This window comes from Gossypium arboreum, chromosome 11 (genome assembly GCF_025698485.1).
Source record: "Gossypium arboreum isolate Shixiya-1 chromosome 11, ASM2569848v2, whole genome shotgun sequence".
Classification (NCBI taxonomy): Eukaryota; Viridiplantae; Streptophyta; class Magnoliopsida; order Malvales; family Malvaceae; genus Gossypium; species Gossypium arboreum.
The window spans coordinates 19496135-19518352 of record NC_069080.1 but is presented as its reverse complement, the minus strand read 5'-3'; the positions used below and the strand labels follow the sequence as shown (position 1 = coordinate 19518352).

Below are 22218 nucleotides of genomic sequence, written 5' to 3'. Positions count from 1 at the left end.
CGTTACCAGACAAACATACAAACATTAAACTAAAATATGAGCCTTAAAATTTTATTCATATTTCAAAGCGTTCATTCTCTTACACATAGTCCCTTATTTGAGTCTACGGAGCCCAAAACATACTTTAGAAAGGGTTTAGGACTAAACCGAGAACTTACGAAAATCTTGAAAATTTCATGCTTTAAGGCTCCACACGCCCGTGTCCCAAAGTCGTGTTCCATACACGGCTGAGACACATGGTTGTGTCTCTGCCTGTGTGGAATATACCTAGGCTATTTTCCAAGCTTTGGTCAACCTTGATCTCTTACACACTTATACAAAATCAAAAGCATATAACATGGTATTCATTTAATGATTAAACATCCTCAATTAAACCACAAACATAGCATTTGTATGTCATCATACATGTGTCTCTCATTCTCATTTTACCTTGTTTATTATAGTACCACTTATACATTTATACCAAGATTATCATCTTACCAAATATCTTCAGCTTAATCATCAAGCATTCATATTTAAAGCTAGATCATATCTTTATAAAATACCACGATTCAGATACGTAGAATAACATGTTTGCCTGAAACATTTCAATTCAATTCCATACCCAACAAGCATTACATTGAGACTAGTCATATATATATACATGTCATGATACATAACATTCTCTTTTTGTTTTCTTATAAACACATATCATTTATTTCATTATATCAATATTTCATATACCATAGTTTCCATGTATTCCAGATATATTTATTTTCCTCCTCCTCCTCTCCATTTCACATCCTTAATGTATATAGCATTCTTGTAAGTACGATTTCACAATTTACTAATAACTGTTCACATCAAACTGTCCACACAAGTCATAGTCACTTAATTATTTATAATTCGAGCTACAGAGCTCCAAATTAAGATCCGTAAATTTCCCCTGAAACTAGACTCACATATCGTTCCACCATAAAATTTTCATAATTTTTGGTTTAGCCAATTAGTACAGTTTATTCATTAAAATTTCCCCTGTTTCACTTTCTGACAATTCTGACCTCTCTTCACTAAAAAATAATTATCTCACAGTACAGAACTCGGATAATGTTCTTGTTGATTTATCTTGAAAATAGACTCATTATTGATTTTAAAAATATAATTTTGACCCTCTAATTATTTTTATCCAAATTTTTGTGATTTTCCAAAGTCAGAATAGGGGATCACGTAATCATTCTAAATCAGTCTCACGAAAACATAAATATCTAAAAATATAGAACTCCTTTGCTTTCTATGTTTCTTTTATATGAAAATAGACTCATTAAGATTTAATTTGATATCTCATTCATTCTCTGATTAAATTTACACTATTTTTGGTGATTTTTCAAAATCACATCACTGCTACTGTCCAAAACAGTTTTATTGCTAATTCACTATTTCACACTTTCTTTGTATTAACCTCATTTTAACATACATATCACAAATCATTTTCACCACATTTCATACATCACAAGTATAGGCCCATGATCACAATGTCACCATAAAATCATCCTCATGTATAACTTACTTGTTTATAACCTTACCACATCCTGGTCACTTAATGAACACATCATTCACATAACCAAGTTCCTGCACATGTTCATCACAAAACTCACAAAGCAATACATAGAGAGTCTCCAGTTGAACACTTCGGATCAATCCTCGATACTTGGTGGTTTCAGCACATAGCTCCACCCATCATATAGTTCGGCTCTCTTGTACACATGGTGAACACTTAGTACCACCCATGTGACCTAGCCAGTTTATCTCGTAGCTCTCTTGTCTACATGGTGTCCTTCACTTGGAACCACGCATGCGACCTAGCTACATATATCCCGTAGCTCTCTTGTCTACATGGTGTACACATAGTATCACCCATGCGACCTAGCTACATCATAATGTCTTGTAGCTCTCTTGTACACATGATGTGCACTCAGCACTATACATGTGACCTAGCTACATACCATCTGTATCATCCAATCTTTCCGAAGGTTCAACTGGGATTTCTCTCTCTTTTCCAACAATTTCACCAATCAAGTAATTATACACAAACATATTTCCAATATTTTTATAAAATATCATAATACAAGTAATAGTGATGTATTACTTACATATAAACTTACATCTCATTTAATATCAACATAATAACAATAAATTACACATTGTCTTATTAAAAATCATATGAACTTACAATTTCCCATAATATCCATAATCATAGAAATCACATTTATGTATGATAATTCAATGCACTTCATGTACCATAGACATATTTTTAAATCAATTCATAAACTTGGCACCATAATCATTTAATTTAACATAATTCAATTAATTCACTAAATTTAACTTTCAAATATAAATTACTGACATTATTGTTGTATTATTATCATACCGACTTACATACTTTCAACACCTCGGAGATCATAGTAAATATATCAATTTTACATTGAAACATGCATAAATTAATGCTTATTATACATATGAACTTACCTTGATATTAAAACGGCCATTTTACCTACTTTCCCAATTTTCGATTTTCTCTCATTCTAGGTTCAAATCTCGTTTTCCGGGATCTAAAACATCATATTTTACTTATTTAATTAATGTACTATTCAAAACAGTCCTTAACTCAAACTTTGGAAAAATTACAATTTTGCCCCTAAACTTTTACATATTTACACTTTTGCCCCTAGGCTCGGGAATTAAACTTCATCCCTTATTCTTATGTTTTATGACATGATGATCACTTTTCCCTTCTATAGCAACATCAAATTCTCACTCTAACATATACCTATGGCTATTAGGTATTTTTACCGATTAAGCCCTTTTGCTCGTTTTCACTTAAAATCGAGTAGCACAAGTTGTCTAACATAATTTAAAACCTCATATTGTATCATAAAACACCAGAATACACAAATTTTACCTATGGGTATTTTTCCAAATATGAACTGTAACGCCCCGTACCGGAGACCATTGCCGGAGTTGAACACGAGGTGTTAATAGACTTAATTCGTTACTTAAACAGCTCATACAATTCATTTGAAAATTTCCAGACAAGCTGGCTAACTGCATCATAGTCGCTTTAAAAATCATATCTCGAGTTCTGAAACTCGAAATCCAATTCCGTAAATTTTTCCTGAAACAAGACTCATATATCTATTTACTAATTTATTTCTAGAATTTTTGGTCGGGCCAATTAGTACAGTTTATTAGTTAAAGTCTCCCCTGCTTCAGGGTTCGACTACTCTGACCTCTGTGTATTACAAATCAGATATCTCACTCTACAGAGCTTCAATGACTATGCCGTTTGTCTCTAATAAAACTAGACTCAATAAGGAATCTGTACATATAAAGCATAACTTCTAATTATCTTTGTAAAATTTATGGTGAATTTACAAAGTCAGAACAGGGGATCCAGAAATCGCTCTGGCCCTGTTTCACAAAAATTTAAACATCTCATAAAATATAACTCATATACCTGTTTTGTTCCATCCATATGAAAATAGACTCATAATTCTTCAATTCCATATATTATTCATCATCTAATTGTATCTCTACTATGTTTAGTTATTTTTCAAACTCACGTCACTGGTGCTGTCTGAATCTATTTTATGGTAAATTTTACCTATTTCATGGTGTCCATGGATTAGCTAGCAATTTAGCATACATAACACCAAATATGATTATGATTAGCCATTCCAATGGCTAATCATTACCAAGCATTTCCATACCACTCAATAACCATATCATAAGACCATATATACAAAATGATTATAATGCTATACATGCCATACTCAAAATATACAAGCCATTATGCCAAGATGGTATACGGATAGTGTGAGCGAACCTCCGACCGTTCCCGATTTCCGAGCTGGCTTGTCAAAACTACAAGGAATGAAAAGGAGGGAGTAAGCATAAATGCTTAATAAGTTCACATGCAAATAGCAAGTAACATAACCATATAAGCAAACATAAAACATCATTTGCATAATCATCACCAAGACATTCATATCACATTTTCATTTATCATCTTACCATATTGTTGTTATATCGATTTTTCAACCCGAGGGTTAAGTACATACCTGTTCAAAGTATCCATTTCACAACACTTACCAATACGTCCCTTTCATCTTGAGTATTCCTCCATTTCAGTAGAACTTTACCCGTTGAACACATCGGAATATAATTCGGATACATGGAAAGTTTGCACATAAGTGCCACATATGTAGCCAAGCTACCATGTAACCCGCTCATAAGTGAACTCGGACTCAACTCAACGAGCTCGGGCGTTCGCATCCATAAGTGAACTCGGACTCAACTCAACGAGCTCGGATGCCTAGTTACATCTCTCGAACTCGGACTCAACTCAACGAGTTCGGACATTCGCATCCATAAGTGAACTCGGACTCAACTCAACGAGTTCGGATGCTCAACTATCCTAGTGACATGTCACTTGTATCCTAATCTATTCCTAAGGTTCAAACGGGATTTTTTCCTCGATCTCACATCTTTGCCGTCTTCCACGGAATATCAGAACCGATACTCGGTGGTAGTTCATACTCATCAAGTAATTCACATAATTACATATTATTCAACAATAACCACAAAACATAACGTTTCATGATAATAATAAGCATCATATCATATAAACAACATTAAATTCCTTAAAACAACAATTATGTTACTACATTTACACATGAACTTACCTCGTATGCGAAAATGGCTACTTTTACCATTTCGTCCACAACTTGGTATTTTCCCTATTTTAGCCCGAATTTCAGTTTTCCTTGCTCTATCATTTAAAATATAGTCTAATTAGGACTCACATTATTCAAATTGACCCAAAATCATATTTTGGAAAAATTACAATTTTGCCCCTAAACTTTTGCATATTTACACTTTTGCCCCTAGGCTCGGGAATTAAACTTTATTCCTTATTCTTATGTTTTATAACATGCTGATAATTTTTCCCTTCTATGGAAACATCAAATTCTCACTCTAACATGTACTTATGACTATTAGGTATTTTTACCGATTAAGCCCTTTTGCTCGTTTTCACTTAAAACCGAGTAGCACAAGTTGTCTAACATAATTTAAAACCTCATATTGTATCATAAAACACCAAAATACACAAATTTCACCAATGGGTATTTTTCCAAATATGAACCCTAGGTTGAATTATTGCTAGCATAAGCTTAATCGAGCTACCGGGACTCCAAAAAACGTAAAATCATTAAAAGCAGGCTAGAACGGACTTACAATCGAGCTTGGAAGCTTGAAAACCCTAGCCATGGTTTCTCCTTGCTATATTCGGCCATGGGGTTGAAGATGAGCAAAATTGGCTTTAAATTTTGTATTTTAATTCATTTTACCCTAAATGACCAAAATGCCCTTACTACTAAACTTTCCAAAATTCCATCCATGTCCAATTTTGTCCATAGACTTAGAAATTGGTAAAATTTCTATTTAAGACCTCCTAATTAATATTTCAAAACAATTTCATACTAGAAACTTCTAGAATACAAGTTTTACAAATTATTCGATTTAGTCCCTAATTTCAATTTAAGCACTTTATGCATAAAATTTCTTCATGAAATTTTCACACAATCATGCAATCATATCATAGACCTCAAAATAATCATAAAATAATTATTTCTATCTTGGATTTTGTGGTCACGAAACTGCTATTCTGACTAGGCCCAAAATCAGGATATTACAACTCTCCCCCCCTTTAGGGATTTTCGTCCCCGAAAATCTTACCAGAAAAGTGGTCTTCACTTTTAATCTCATAGTCGGTGCCGAAGAACTTTCACTTAGGCTGTACCTCCAATTCATCTCTTTAATTCCTCATATGATCTGAAAGCTTACAGTCTCAACTCTCAACTGTTCTTAAATTTTCAACCCTTCTCAGTTTCCCATGATATCATGACATAAAACTCGGATCTTAACTTGATTAATGGAGACCGGAATTCCAAGAAATCCAACAATCAAAGAGACCTAAAATTCCATGAATCTGATGAGTAGGAATTCATTCAATACAGATATGATTTATAGATCTCGCCAAACATTTAACAATAGGATACATCACATTTTCCTCTTTCCGCCATAGAAATAATTCTGATATGGCCTCAAGAATAATCCTTCTCATTTCCATCCCAATATCAACACTGACAAGGATAATTTTGATAGATCCCAATGCTCAGCTTTAACCCCTTTAACAACTCCGATTTTATGTAACATCGGATGCTCTAAACTATCACATTACCTCACTGTCTTGAAACACATCACAATTCATACAACAGTACATTACTGAAAGTCAGGAAGTCTTTACTCAATGTAGACTAGTCTAGTTCAGACGCTTCAGTTACCAATATTCTCATCTATCCGAACTCTGTCAACACGTAATAAACTTTTCAGCCTTCACAAGATGGAAACCTTATCCTTCGTAGTGACTTAAACTAATATCCAACTCTTTTCTAATAAATATACACTTCTCGTTCAAACTATTTACTCTTTTATCCGTACAAAATGAAATTCTATTATCAGACTTGGGAAAAATAATCCTGACATAATTGTCACATGAAATCTTTCAAATAAATAATTTACCATACCGACTGAAACTCGCGCTTTTATCACCTATGCCTTTACTGATGTCAAATCCTTACACAGAAATTAGAAAAAATCCCAATACTAAAATCACCACATTACTAAGATCAAATTAGAAGTATAGTCATATTTGACATGATTATCACGAGCTGAAGAACGCATTTCGAACACGAGTCATAATTGACAAATTATGGAACAAAGATAACAAGGAAACCGAATAAAGAAATCCAAGATAGAGAAATCCAGAATAAAGAAATCCATAATAAAGAAACCCAAGATACGATACTATGCCGGAGAATCGAAAACCAAACTCATAGAGAAAATACAGAATACCCCGATAATTCTTCAAAGAAAGAAAGTCCAGAAGAAAACATCATTTAATCCCACTGAAATCAAATATAACAAGATCAATATATCTTCCCATACATATATATCAGATGAAGCATCAAGTAGAAGAAACAGAATCATAATATCATACGTATTCTCTCATCAATTCTTATAAGACGAAATGAAATAGAATACCCGATGAAATAGAGCAATATAATTTATAAACCAGTCAGACTACCAATGCTTTCATCCAACACCAGAATTAGAAGACATTCCCATATAACAAGAATTTCTTCAGAAGATCAATAGCCATAGAAATATTTCTGAGAACGGGTAAACACATAGAACATCTCAAAAGAGACTGTTAAATCTGTCTAGTCATAACTGTCACACTCAGATAGTTCACATTTCAATTATCATTTCCCCAACTAGTTTTGCCGTCACAAATTTCATATTAAACCATTCACTAAAGAAGACCAATTCTGAATAAATTTCGATTTACACTTTTCTCGACCTTGCACCTGAGTATTTCGGTTTACCAAGGAGAATTCCTTTTCTAACTGGGACAGTGCATAACTCCAATAATCTTTACGTCAATCCGATACTTTACTGGCTCTGACTTTACTTATCAGCTCATTTTCAATCTCTAATCATACTTATAATTATTCTATCACTGTACTCTTTGGGTTCTCAACCGAAAACTTATTCAATACAAATCTCATGAAATTCCATTATAAGTACCGCTTCGGTAAGGGGGAGGGGTTGTAGGACCTCTGACTCGACTTTCTTATACATACACATATGACACAACTTCCATCATCATAGTAACATCATCAAAATCATGTCATTCATTCATGTTGGCTTACACCAATTTTCCTATTGTCCCATTTAGACAATATACTTATGCATACATTCTATGTTTTCTAGACAGCTTTACTTATCCATTCATTTAATTAAATTAATTCATGCTCATGACATTATATAAGGCCAAACAAACATAGATATTTGCATCACAATCACAACTTTCATTTCGTGCATCATCATGTACATATCATTACAATCATATAATTCAGTCCAACAATTTAACATAGATAAGTTCATTTCATTATAATCCTTTATCTCATAAAAATTATATATCATTAACATTTATCAACATTCGACGTCCAAATCAAGACAAGGAAATTTTCACTCGTATCATAATATTATGACCTTTATTCATACCTCTATTACTTTCTATTTATTCTGTTCATCTTATCAAGTAAGCCACATACACTACATCATATGAGCATTAAGCAAATATGAATATTTATCACAACATGAACTTTCATCTCACATATTATCACATATGTATCATAAACTTTTATTCATACTTTTCTGAACCGAGACTTATCATAATCATAACTTTACTCAAATACCTTCACATAACATTGAACATGGTCGGCACAGCTCAGTTGGAGAGTACCCTGTCTAAATAAGACGGTACTCATACGCGTCGGAAGACATCACACTATCCCAAATCAGTGGCATGTATAGCTAAACTTTTACACATGCTTGGTTAGTCCGAGAACTGACTAAACCTGCTCTGATACCACTAAATGTAATGCCCCGTACCCGAGACCATTTCCGGAGTCGAACACGAGGTGTTAATAGACTTAATTCATTACTTAAACAGCTCATACAATTCATTTTAAAATTTCCAGACAAGCTGACTAACTGCATCACAGTCGCTTTAAAAATCATATCTTGAGTTCCGAAACTGGAAATCCAATTCCGTAAATTTTTCCTGAAACTAGACTCATATATTTATCTACTAATTTTTTTTTAGAATTTTTGGTCGGGCCAATTAGTACAGTTTATTAGTTAAAGTCTCCCCTATTTCAGGGTTCAACTATTCTGCCCTCTGTGTATTACGAATCAGATATCTCCCTCTACAGAGCTTCAATGACTATTCCTTTTGTCTCTAATAAAACTAGACTCAATAAGGAATCTGTACATATAAAGCATGACTTCTAATTATCTTTGTAAAATTTATGGTGAATTTACAAAGTCAGAACAGGGGATCTAGAAATCGCTCTGGCCCTGTTTCACAAAAATTTAAACATCTCATAAAATATAACTCATATACCTGTTTTGTTCCATCCATATGAAAATAGACTCATAATTCTTAAATTCCATATATTATTCATCATCTAATTGTATCTCTACTATTTTTAGTGATTTTTCAAACTCACGTCACTGGTGCTATCTGAATCTATTTTATGGTAAATTTTACCTATTTCATGGTGTCCATGGATTAGCTAGCAATTTAGCATACATAACACCAAATATGATCATGATTAGCCATTCCAATGGCTAATCATTACCAAGCATTTCCATACCACTCAATAACCATATCATAAGACCATATATACAAAATGATTATAATGCTATACATGCCATACTCAAAATATACAAGCCATTATGCCAAGATGGTATACGGATAGTGTGAGCGAACCTCCGACCGTTCCCGATTTCGAGCTGGCTTGTCAAAACTACAATGAATGAAAAGGAGGAGTAAGCATAAATGCTTAATAAGTTCACATGCAAATAGCAAGTAACATAACCATATAAGCAAACATAAAACATCATTTGCATAATCATCACCAAGACATTCATATCACATTTTCATTTATCATCTTACCATATTGTTGTTATATCGATTTTTCAACCCGAGGGTTAAGTACATACCTGTTCAAAGTATCCATTTCACAACACTTACCAATACGTCCCTTTCATCTTGAGTATTCCTCCATTTCAAGAGAACTTTACCCGTTGAACACATCGAATATAATTCGGATACATGGAAAGTTTGCACATAAGTGCCACATATGTAGCCAAGCTACCATGTAACCCGCCCATAAGTGAACTCGGACTCAACTCAACGAGCTCGGGCGTTCGCATCCATAAGTGAACTCGGACTCAACTCAACGAGCTCGGATGCCTAGTTACATCTCTCGAACTCGGACTCAACTCAACGAGTTCGGACATTCGCATCCATAAGTGAACTCGGACTCAACTCAACGAGTTCGGATGCTCAACCATCCTAGTGACATGTCACTTGTATCCTAATCTATTCCTAAGGTTCAAACGGGATTTTTTCCTCGATCTCACATCTTTTCCGTCTTCCACGGAATATCGGAACCGATACTCGGTGATAGTTCATACTCATCAAGTAATTCATATAATTACATATTATTCAACAATAACCACAAAACATAACGTTTCATGATAATAATAAGCATCATATCATATAAACAACATTAAATTCCTTAAAACAACAATTATGTTACTACATTTACACATGAACTTACCTCGTATGCTAAAATGGCTACTTTTACCATTTCGTCCACAACTTGGTATTTTTCCCATTTTAGCCCAATTTCGCTTTTCCTTGCTCTATCATTTAAAATATAGTCTAATTAGGACTCACATTATTCAAATTGACCCAAAATCATATTTTGGAAAAATTACAATTTTTCCCCTAAACTTTTGCATATTTACACTTTTGCCCCTAGGCTCGGGAATTAAACTTTATTCCTTATTCTTATGTTTTATAACATGCTGATAATTTTTCCCTTCTATGGCAACATCAAATTCTCACTCTAACATGTACTTATGACTATTAGGTATTTTTACCGATTAAGCCCTTTTGCTCGTTTTCACTTAAAACCGAGTAGCACAAGTTGTCTAACATAATTTAAAACCTCATATTCTATCATAAAACACCAAAATACACAAATTTCACCTATGGGTATTTTTCCAAATATGAACCCTAGGTTGAATTATTGCTAGCATAAGCTTAATCGAGCTAGGGACTCCAAAAACGTAAAATCATTAAAAGCGGGCTAGAACGGACTTACAATCGAGCTTGGAAGCTTGAAAACCCTAGCCATGGTTCCTCCTTGCTATATTCGGCCATGGGGTTGAAGATGAGCAAAATTGGCTTTAAATTTTGTATTTTAATTCATTTTACCCTAAATGACCAAAATGCCCTTACTACTAAACTTTCCAAAAATTCCATCCATGTCCAATTTTTGTCCATAGACTTAGAAATTGGTAAAATTTCTATTTAATACCTCCTAATTAATATTTCAAAACAATTTCATACTAGAAACTTCTAGAATGCAAGTTTTACAAATTATTCGATTTAGTCCCTAATTTCAATTTAAGCACTTTATGCATAAAATTTCTTCATGAAATTTTCACACAATCATGCAATCATATCATAGACCTCAAAATAATCATAAAATAATTATTTCTATCTTGGATTTTGTGGTCACGAAACCGCTATTCCGACTAGGCCCAAAATCAGGATATTACATGAACCCTAGGTTGAATTATTGCTAGCATAAGCTAAATCAAGTTACTGGGACTCCAAAAACGTAAAGAACTTGAAAAACGGGGTTAAAACGGACTTACAATTGAGCTTGGGAAGCTTGAAAACCCTAGACATGGAATCTCCCTTGGTATACACGTCTATGGTGAAGAAGATGAGCAAAATTGGCTTTTAATTTTGTATTTTAATTCATTTTACCCCTAAATAACCAAAATACCCTTACTACTAAACTTTCCAAAAATTCCATCCATGTCCAATTTTTGTCCATAACTTAGAAATTGGTCAAATTTCTATTTAAGACCTCCTAATTAATATTTCAAATCAATTTCATACTAGAAACTTCTAGAATGCAAGTTTTGCAACTTATTCAATTTAGTCCCTCACTTCGAATTAAGCACTTTATGCATAGAATTTCTTTACGAAATTTTCACACAATCATGCAATCATATCATAGACCTCAAAATAATCATAAAATAATTATTTATATCTTAGATTTTGTTGTCCCGAAACCTCTGTTCCAACTAGACCCAATTTTGGGCTATTACAGGGATGGTCGGAGATGGTGTGTAGAGGACAGGGGTAGGATTTATGTATGTCTACTTCTGGATCTGATTCTGAATGTAGAACTGTATTTGCTTCTGACTGTGTTTATAAAACTGTATGTTTGCATGCTTAATTCCATTGGGTTACACGCTGAGTTTACGTAAACTCACTTCTGTTTGTCTATCTTGTCAGGTAATCCACAGGCTTAGGTGGATCGGTGCGATGGAGTCTCACGGTGACCACAAGTTTGTGAATTGACTATAAATAACGGTTTTATTTAATTTCAGATTATTTATGGGAGTTTTGTAATTGTTGGACTTTCTGGACTATTTAAAATTTTTATTTGGTTTTGGTTATGTTTTAACTTTTATGGCACCGTTCGACTAAAATTACGGTTTTACGAAATCAAAAGTTTTTCCAAAAGTACGAACTGGATTTTTTTTAAAAATATAATGGTTTTAAAACCACCGCTGCAAATATTGTTTTGGTAACTGAATTAATTAAATAACGTTATCAGTAATAGTTATAAAACTTGGATGATTTATCGAGCAACACTGTTTCCAAAACCCAATCCTTGTGACATCACCAGATTCGGCCATAACGTCTAGGCCAGGTTTGGGGAGTTACAAGCCTAATGTATCTTTTTATGACCATCAACCCTGGAACTCTACCAAAATGAATTCATCATTTTCTGAAGATCATCTCAAGTAGTATGAGGGATCAGTAATACACTCATGACTGAGATTGAAAGAGGTTGAGCTACAATTTTTAGTAACACTACCTTACCAGAACATGAAAGCAATTTATTCTTCCAACTAAAAATTCGCTCACTCAACTACTCCCTAATAAAAGAGAAAATCTATTTCTTGTTTCTTCCTACTAAAGAAGGTAATCCCAGGTACTTGGTATGATCTAAAGAAAGAAACATTGACACCCACAACATTACTAATTGCCTTACGGTCAACACATTTCGTATTGTAACTAAACATGATGAAATTTAGTTTTATAATATTTTTTTTCTTAAAAATGATTATATTATTAAAATTAAAATTTATTTCTTTATTATTTATATTAATAGAATTTGTAAAAATTTAAAATTATATGTAATTATTACTTAATACATTCCTTTAATATACTTTTATCTCAAAAATATTAGTTGTCAAAAACTTCTTGTAACATATTTTATAAAAATCAATTTAAAACTTTAAAATTTAATGACTTAATTGTGAGTTAATGAAATATATTTTAATTAAATTGATTTATTTGACTTTAACATATTTAAATAGGGAAAATTTATTATTTTTAAATTTAAAAATTAATTAAAATTTCATATTTATATTTATGAACTTTGAAGTAGATTAATACAATGCGAACTCTATTTTAAAATAACAATTCATTTAAATTTAAATAAAATAATAAAATTACATATATAGGTAGAATAACTTCATTAATTTTAAAATTAAAATCTCATATTTAAAAAATTGAATCTTGAATTAGATTAATGTGAAATCTATTTTAAGTAATAGTTAATTAAAGTCTAAATAAAATAATAATGTAACAACCCAATTTCAGTGAAATCGAAATAGTGGTCTCGGGACCACAAGTCCGAGTTGAAACTAAAATTTATTTTTTACTTTATTACATGGTCCTTAATATGATAGAAATGTTATGTGAAAATTTTGATAAGAAAATTTTATCGATTATGTGCTTAATTACGAGAAGGACCAAATCGCATAAAATGCAAAAGTTAAATTCTAGTAGCTATAAGGATTAAATAGCTATGGAATTCAAAACTTGAGGTACTTATATGGTAATTATTCCATTAAAGAAAGTATGTAGATATTTTTTTGACTCATCCATGGAAATTTAGAAAAAGGGTAAGGACTAAATTGAAAAGTGAAATAATTTAAGTAATTAAAAGATGATAAAAAGAAATATCATTTTATTTTTCTCATATTCTTTCCCAAAAATACATGGAAACCCTAGGAGAGAGAGAATAAACTTTCATGGCCAAATTGGGTAAGTTTTTTTGGCTATTTTTAGCAATTTTGATATTTTTGAAACCGTGATAGCTTAATCTATCTATTTGGGGGATCAATTTGAGAAGTTATAAAAGTATGAAAAATGAGTCATGGATGTATATACTAAAAATTAGAATTTTATGGTAGAGAATGAAAGGTTGTTGATAGATAAACAACTTTTACAAAGTGATTTTTGATGAAAACATGATTTAGGGACTAAAATGTAAAGTTTTGAAATTGAAGAAAAATGCTGAATTTTTAGTAATAGTGTGCTGTAAATTTTGTAATGGGATTTTGGTTAGGCTTGGAATAGGGAGTAAATTGCACAAATTTTATTTTCTGAGCCTAGGGACGAAATGAGAATTTATGAAAAAGTTAGGGGCAAAATGATAATATTCCCTAGGATGAAAATTAAGTTCACTTGAATGTGAAAAATGATAAATTGATGTTAAATTTACTTGTATAGATTCGGATAAACCAAATTCAGAGCTAGAACGAGGAAAGAGGAAAATGTCGAATTTGTAGATGTTATGTACACGAACATTGTCGAAGTAAGTTTGTGTAACTAAATTATGTTTATTTAAATGCTTGCATTGATTGTGTTTATGTAAATTGAATAAATTTCATAAATATGTGAGATGATTAGATATTCGATCAAGCCCGATAAATAAAAATGTTTAAATTAAATGATAATGTTCGATAGATGATAAAGGATAAATGATGAGAATGTTACTTGTATGCTTGAAATGAATGTGGAATGTGTTTATTTGAATTATATGAATGTTATGAATGTATGAAATCATCACATGCCCGATAAATCTTGAGAAAAATGTTTAAATCCCGATTAAATAAATGGAAAATTGACGGATATGTGATTTCCCGAAATGAATGAGGTCCTGTATTTGTCGCGGACAGGATTTAGCTCGGACGAGTAATCCTATTGATCTCATGATAGACAGGATTTAGCTCGGATGGGTAATCCTTATATAAGTCCTCTCGAGCGTATGTTATAAATTGGATTTAGCCCGGACGGGTAATCCAGATCAAGCTCCTTAGAGCATATGTCATAAAAATGATTTAGCCTGAACTGGTAATCCTGTTGTATACATGTGTGGCTCGAGAGTGTACTCTCTGATATAGTATCTTATGGGTACCATTGGAAATGAATTGATGGATCCTGATTTGTACACCTCGAGTGTACTCCCTATGTAACCATCGATATTTCAAATAAATTCAACGGGTAAAAATATTGACATGAGAAGATATGAATAAGAAATGAGTTATTACACGTATCCATTTGAAATACAAGAAAATGATGATGCATGACAAATGATATATGAAAACATGAGATGGTGATAATTGTACATGGACTTTATTTGATGAATATATGTTCATTCTTGATTATTGACTTGTACACCTTGAGTGTATTAACCATGACCTTGATATTCCGAGTAATATGAGTAAAGTTCTGATATGAAATGATTTGAACTTGAAATGAACTAGTATGAAATTATACTTGTAATAATGAGATGAATTATGCATGTTGAATGAATACATTTTGTGCAAAGCCTATGTGCTTGGAAACTTGATTGTTGTTGAGCCCATATATATTTTGATGTTATTATAGAATATATGACTAACAAGGGTAATGAGGATGTGTGTAGGGCTTGAGGTCAAATTGATTGAATATGCCTTACATAGTTACCTCAAAATAGAATGAATGGTAAGTTAAGTACCATGTTATACAAACTTACTAAGCATTTTATGCTTACTTAGTTTTATTTCCCTATTTTATAGTAAATCGGAAGCTCGTTGGATTGGAAGCTTGGGAGAGATCACTTACACTATCTATCGACTCATGTCGGTACAATATGGTAAATCAATTATGGTCGTAATGGCATGTATAGGTTATATTGGCCATATTGGCATGTAAATATAAATGATGTTTGTAATCTAGCCACTGGGATGGCTAGTAATGGTTTGTTTTGATATATTTGTAATGTCATACTATGGTAGCTACATATGTGTTAAGTAGCTGACCTATTGTAACACCCTTAATCCCGTATCCGTTGCCGGAACAGTGTTACAGGATGTTACCGAAGTTTACAGAATAACTACACATAATTCCACAATTTTCTTATGTTCATAACAAAACTGTCAACCTGAGTTATAGTCATTAAATTATTTATATCTTGAGCTACAGAACTCAAATTGAGAACTGCTAATTTTACCTAAAACTAGACTCACATGTCTTCATACCATAAAATTTTTAGAATTTTTGGTTTATCCAATAAGCACAGTTTATTCTTTATTTTGCTGTCCAATAGTCCCAACCCTTCTTCACTAAAAATTAATTATCTCTTAGTATAAGATTAGAATGATGTTCCCATTTTTTTTTGAAAATAGACTCATTAAGAATTCTAAGCATATAAATTATAACTCATAATTATTTTTGTAAAATTTTTAATGATTTTCTCAAATCAAAATAGCGGATTTCGAAATCATTCTAACTCTGTCTCACACAAATTCTAATATCTCATTATATGAAATTCTTATGCTCGTTTCCTTTATAAGAAACTAGACTTGATAAGATTTAATTTCATATTTTATTCAACCTATAACTCAATTTCCACAATTTTTAGTGATTTTTCAAAATTAGACTACTGCTATTATCTAAAATTGTTTTAGTGCAAAATATTAATGACTAAGTTTATAACATCTTTATTTCCTTTCACTACAATATTTCCTATCACTCCCTCTTATTTTCCTTCACTAACAAATTAAGAACATAGTACCTCATGTAAGTAAACTCTACCTTAACATCACAAAAACCTATTGCCCAAACTTACCAAAGTAACCACATTCACAATATCATATATCCATATAACTAATATACCATATGGCACCTTAATAAACATATTTTCTTTACCATGCTTATACTATTTCATCCATGTGTGTATGAGAACCATTTATAACCTTATGAACTCATATGTTTATATATATATTTATATCATTGCTAGCCATACCAATGGCTAACTTCCAAACATTGTGTAACATTTATCATTTCACTAATTTAGCTTATACATGCCATTTTCAAAATAAGTAAATCATTATATAAAATTTGATAGCATGACAGTGTGATGAAGTTTCCGACCCGTCTCTCACTTCTTCTGAGCTTTCAAGCACTATAAGATAGGGAAAATAAAACCTAATAAGCATATTTATGCTTAGTAAGTTCATATAACATGAATTAAACTTACCAATCATATTTAACATTTAAACCATATAAAAGCATAATTTCCATTCATTTTGGCTATTTGCCTATTCATAAACATTTCAATCAAACATGTTAGTAACAAACGTACCAATAGGCATAGATGAGCTCATCATGTTGTTTTCTCATTCAATCTCATATTTCTTATGTCTCATTTTACTATCTCATCTGTTGAATCATTGGAATTATTGATGGATTTTCTAGTAGCACACACAAAGTGTACATTTCCATATTTCATCAATTCATATCCAGGATTTAGCCCTTAGGATGTTAAATCATCAAGCACTCTCTCGAGTTACATATCAAGTAACCGTAGCGAATCAGGATTGCCATTTTAGGGAATATCCATCCACCTTAAGTTACCATAGTGAATCAAGAACAAATCCTATCCACTTTATATATTTATAGTGAATCAAGAATAAATCCTATTCACTTTAATTTCTTTTAGTGAATCAGGAATAAATCCTATTCACTTTTAATTCTCGAGAAGGCTTTTGTCAGATTTTTCATCCAAGCTCAATCCATTTCTGCAACACATGCAGAACCTCATTTATTTCTGGAAATTTCCATTTATCCATCGATCACCAATATTTAAACGGAATTTCACCCATTTATTAATTTCCAAACCTGTATCATTTCTTTCATTGCACATCTATATAATTCATATATTCAATTTCATACATCATATACAATACAATACAACATTTAAATTAACATATTTTCATACTCATTCAAGTTATACGAACTTACCTCGATAGCAGCTTGTAATCGAAATTCTTCTAATCCGATATCTTTTCTTTTCCACGACCACTTTCCTTTTTCGATCTTTTCAGATCTATATAAATAAATTTAACATCAATTCAACATATTTCATACTCATTTGAATTCAACTCTTGTTCTAGGGAAAATTAATATTTTGCCCCTAAACTTTTCATAAATTCCATTTTTGTCCCTAGGCTCGGAAATTAATATTCATGTAAATTAATCCTTGTTCCAAGCCTATTTGATTTTTACATCTCACATTCACAACACTTATATTTCATAAAATTTAGAATTTTTCTTTGAATTTCACAAGTTTACAAATTAGTCCATATTACACAAAACTTTTAATTTATTCTTCAATTTAATCCTTTACCTAACTCTAACTTGAAATTCTATCAATTTAACCCCTAATTCATCAATTAATTCAACATAAACCATGTCCAAAAATCTACTAACTTCCAAAATTTCAACATATACTAAGTATTATTTTGTTCCAAGATTCCAAAAACATCAAAATTACAAGAAAATGGGCTAAACTAACTTACCAAATTAAGCTTGAACCTTAAAACCCTAATTCTTCCTTTTCTTTTCTCTTTTCTTTTTCTCCCTTTCTCCCCTGTTTTTTGTTTCAACTTTCTGTTCTTCTTTTTTATCTTTGTTTTTTTATTTTGTTCTATTTATTTACTTTAATTCCTTTGTTTATTCATTTAATAATAATATATTATAATAATACAAATATCTTTTACTTATATAATAAGTAAATATATAATTATATTACAAGTGCACATATATTTATTATTGCTATAACACATGTATGGTTTCATTACCATACATTTGTCTCTATTTATTTTATTTAATAATAATAATAATAATAATAATAATAATAATAATAATAATAATAATAATAATGATCTAGTAATATATTTTAACACATAGAAATCTTCGATTTTTATGGTTATAACGCCTCAAATTTTACAAATTGGCATAATTGCCCATTTGGTTCTTTTCATAAGTAGACACCTAATCGGTAAAATTTTTCAGTCAAAATTTTCATGTGACCTTTTTAACATATTACTAATCATATAATAATATTAAAATAATTTATATTTTCAGGTCGGATTTATGGTTACGAAACCACTGCTCCAACTTCACTGAAAGTGGCCTGTTACATCTATTATGTCTAACATATGGACTAAACTAAGGCAAGATTATGAACATGTATGCATGTAATTGTATGCCATGTTGAATGATAGAATTTGTTTAATTTGAATACTTGGAATGGTTGGTATTGGATGTGTGTTTCAAGTGTAGGTTATGATTGTGATTTTAGGTGAAAAATGAAGCTAGAAATGACTTTATTTTGTCCACACGGGCAGACACATGGGCGTGTGTCTAGATCGTGTGTGACACACGGCCAGTTACATGGGCGTGTAGTTAGGCCGTGTGTCCCTTGCACATTAATTTTTAGAAATAGAATGCTCAGAATTGAGCACACGGGTAGAGACACGGGTGTGTCTTGGCCATGTGAAACCTGAACCTAATTTCGAAATGAATTAATTAACAACACAGCCTAGCACACGGGCGTGTGGCATGGCCGTGTGCACAAGTCAGAGAGTTACACGGGGTCGAACATGGCCTCTAGCATGGGCGTGTCCCTTGTACCACATGGGTGTGTGAGCCCTGCACCTTAGAAATTTTTTGAAATTTCGCAAAAAATTCTTAGAGGTTCAGATTAAGTCCCGATTCTAATGCTCGTATGGGACCTCGAGGGTCCATTTAAAGGATGTTATGAATAAATCTCGAGGAATAAATAGTAACTATTTGAATTATCTGAAATTTTTTTGAAAGTTTCGATAATGTTCCGTAACCCTATTCCGGTGACGTACACGGGTTAACGGTGTTACAAATAAAAATACATATTTAGATAGCATAATTTTGTTAATTTTAAAAATTTAAAGGAGATTTACAACATTCATTTTTAGTAGTTATTTTGAAGTTGACACTTATATAATATGAAATACAATTTTTAAATGTAGTTTAAATATTTAAATTATTTGTAAAACTTGATTTCAATATATAAATTATTTTTATTTTTTATAATTTATAATTAATATAAATGAAGGATAAATTTATAATTTATACTCAAACTCTAGTTAGAGGGATAAACAATGTACTTGGCTCTTGCAAATCGTATAATTGCTTCAATGTCCTTCTAAAAATTATAAGATCATACGGTATTGTAGTAATAAAACTACATTTTGGTTTCAAAAATATTTATATTTTACTTTTGACTTGATAGAAATTTTCTGTTACATCCGCGAAATTGGATTTTGAAAAATGTAAATTAAGAGTTTTAAAATTTTAATTTAATTGCTGATTAAATTTTAATTTAATTGATGCTAGTATTGTTGTCAATACAAGAGGACACGAGTTTAAGTATATTGAAGCGCATTATCCTCCTATAATGAAATTATGAAAAAAATAAAATTTTATTAAAAAATCCAATTTAATTTGAATGATACAAATGTCCAGCATGCCGAAGGCATGCTCAAAATATCAGTTCTATAAGTAGTGGGGTTAAGTTTATGAGCAGTGGAGTAATAATATGTATAAATATCCAAAGGTTCCATTTATTGAAACACACAGAAAATTACTCAATAAACATACAATTGCTATTGTACACAAACCTCAATGAAAAAAATCTCATCATTATAATTAAGATTTTCCCCAAATATTCATTACAAATAACATAAAATCAAATTACAATATCATGAAGGGAACATATATTTAGCATTTAGGTAGTCTCGATCCAATTGAGGCTTGCAACATGAACGACTATTCTAAAATACGTTGAAATCCCAGCAAATGTAACTTGAAGATCATGAAATATCCTGCAATGAGGATCATAGATAACAAGTGCTTTATTTCTATACTCCAATAAGATCCCTCCACTCCTCAACTGGCATAGGACTCGAATGCTTCTTTTAGGCAAATAAAACCTCGAGTTATTCCATGATTCACACTGATCGTTTGGCTGCAATATTCTTGGTACGTAAGTTCCAATGCTAAATTCTTTGACCCAAGACTCTCTCACATCATACTCCTTCATAACCCAAATCTCCAATCCTTCATTATCGGAAGAAACTGCCGACAGGCAACCTCGTAGAACAACGAGTTCATGAAATCGCATGTCCGAACTGACGAAATCAGGCCTAGGGACCTCATTGAATTGTTCATTAGCCAAGTCAAAAGACATGATAAGATCAGTAGCATTGATTGTGTCGGGATAATAAATCCAATGAAGTTTATCGTGAACTAAAACCTGAGATTTTTGCCACATAAGATGGAAGGGAAATCTTCCCAAATTTCTCCATGTGGGGCTACCAACAGTCAAAATATAAACCTCGGATTCAATTGAAGAAGCATATGCGGCAGTCAGAGGAGGTCGACGCATGCTAGATATAGCAACACGCCTAGGCAGGGTTCTACAAGTTATTCCTTTATAGGATACCTCAACAACCTTATATTTCTTCGTAGTAGGATCCAAACCAAATCCCAACACGCTCCCATGATGACTAGCAGGGTTCTTTGTTATAATCTTTGGCAACTCAATGTAATCCCTAGTAAAAGGATTATAAATACAGAGCCCGAAGCTTGGGCGAGTGAAACGCAAGCATAGCAATCCATTACATGAACTCACCAAATGGAAGTTTGACAATGGTGGTATAGTAAGCTTCTTTGTTATCATAACGTTTCCACCGTTTGGATGGCTGGAGAAATCTCCAAAATAAAGCTGGTTTTGGATGGCATTACCGATGATTTGTAAAATGAAGCTTGGATCATTGTCAATCATCCGCTTGAAATGCTTGTCGACAAACTCTTGATCTTGTATGAGTATACGCCAGGCTCGACACACAGATTTGGATTGCACCAAGCTTGGGATTGGAAGCCTTGATAGTATCTCAGGGACAAGCTCCCGAGGAAGACAATCCATTTCTCTAATTGGTTTTTTTTCTATGGTTTCTTCTTCGCGAAGTAGTGTTGAGAGATACAATAGAAGATTAGGTTGTATTATTAAAGATGGTTGGGCGATGAAAATAAAATTGAAATTGAATAGAATATTACATTATGAAAATGACCAAATCGGTCGCAATAACAAACAATTAGAAAAGAAGAAGAAGAAGAAAAAAATACAAAAGCAAAAAAAATTGTATTGATGCACTCATCACTGTTGAAAACAATGGTAAAATATAAATGGTACTTTTAAGAAAAAATCACGGGTCAAATTTTGGGTA

The 22218-nt window shown here is 31.9% G+C and overlaps 1 protein-coding gene across 1 annotated transcript; it reads right to left on the bottom strand.

The window, feature by feature from the left end:
• Positions 1-20717: 20717 nt before the first annotated feature.
• On the bottom strand, positions 20718-21917 carry LOC108471636 (F-box protein At3g07870-like). The gene has a single exon (XM_017773226.1). The coding sequence runs from the start codon at positions 21915-21917 to the stop codon at positions 20718-20720; it is 1200 nt and encodes a 399-aa protein (XP_017628715.1).
• Positions 21918-22218: the final 301 nt, after the last annotated feature.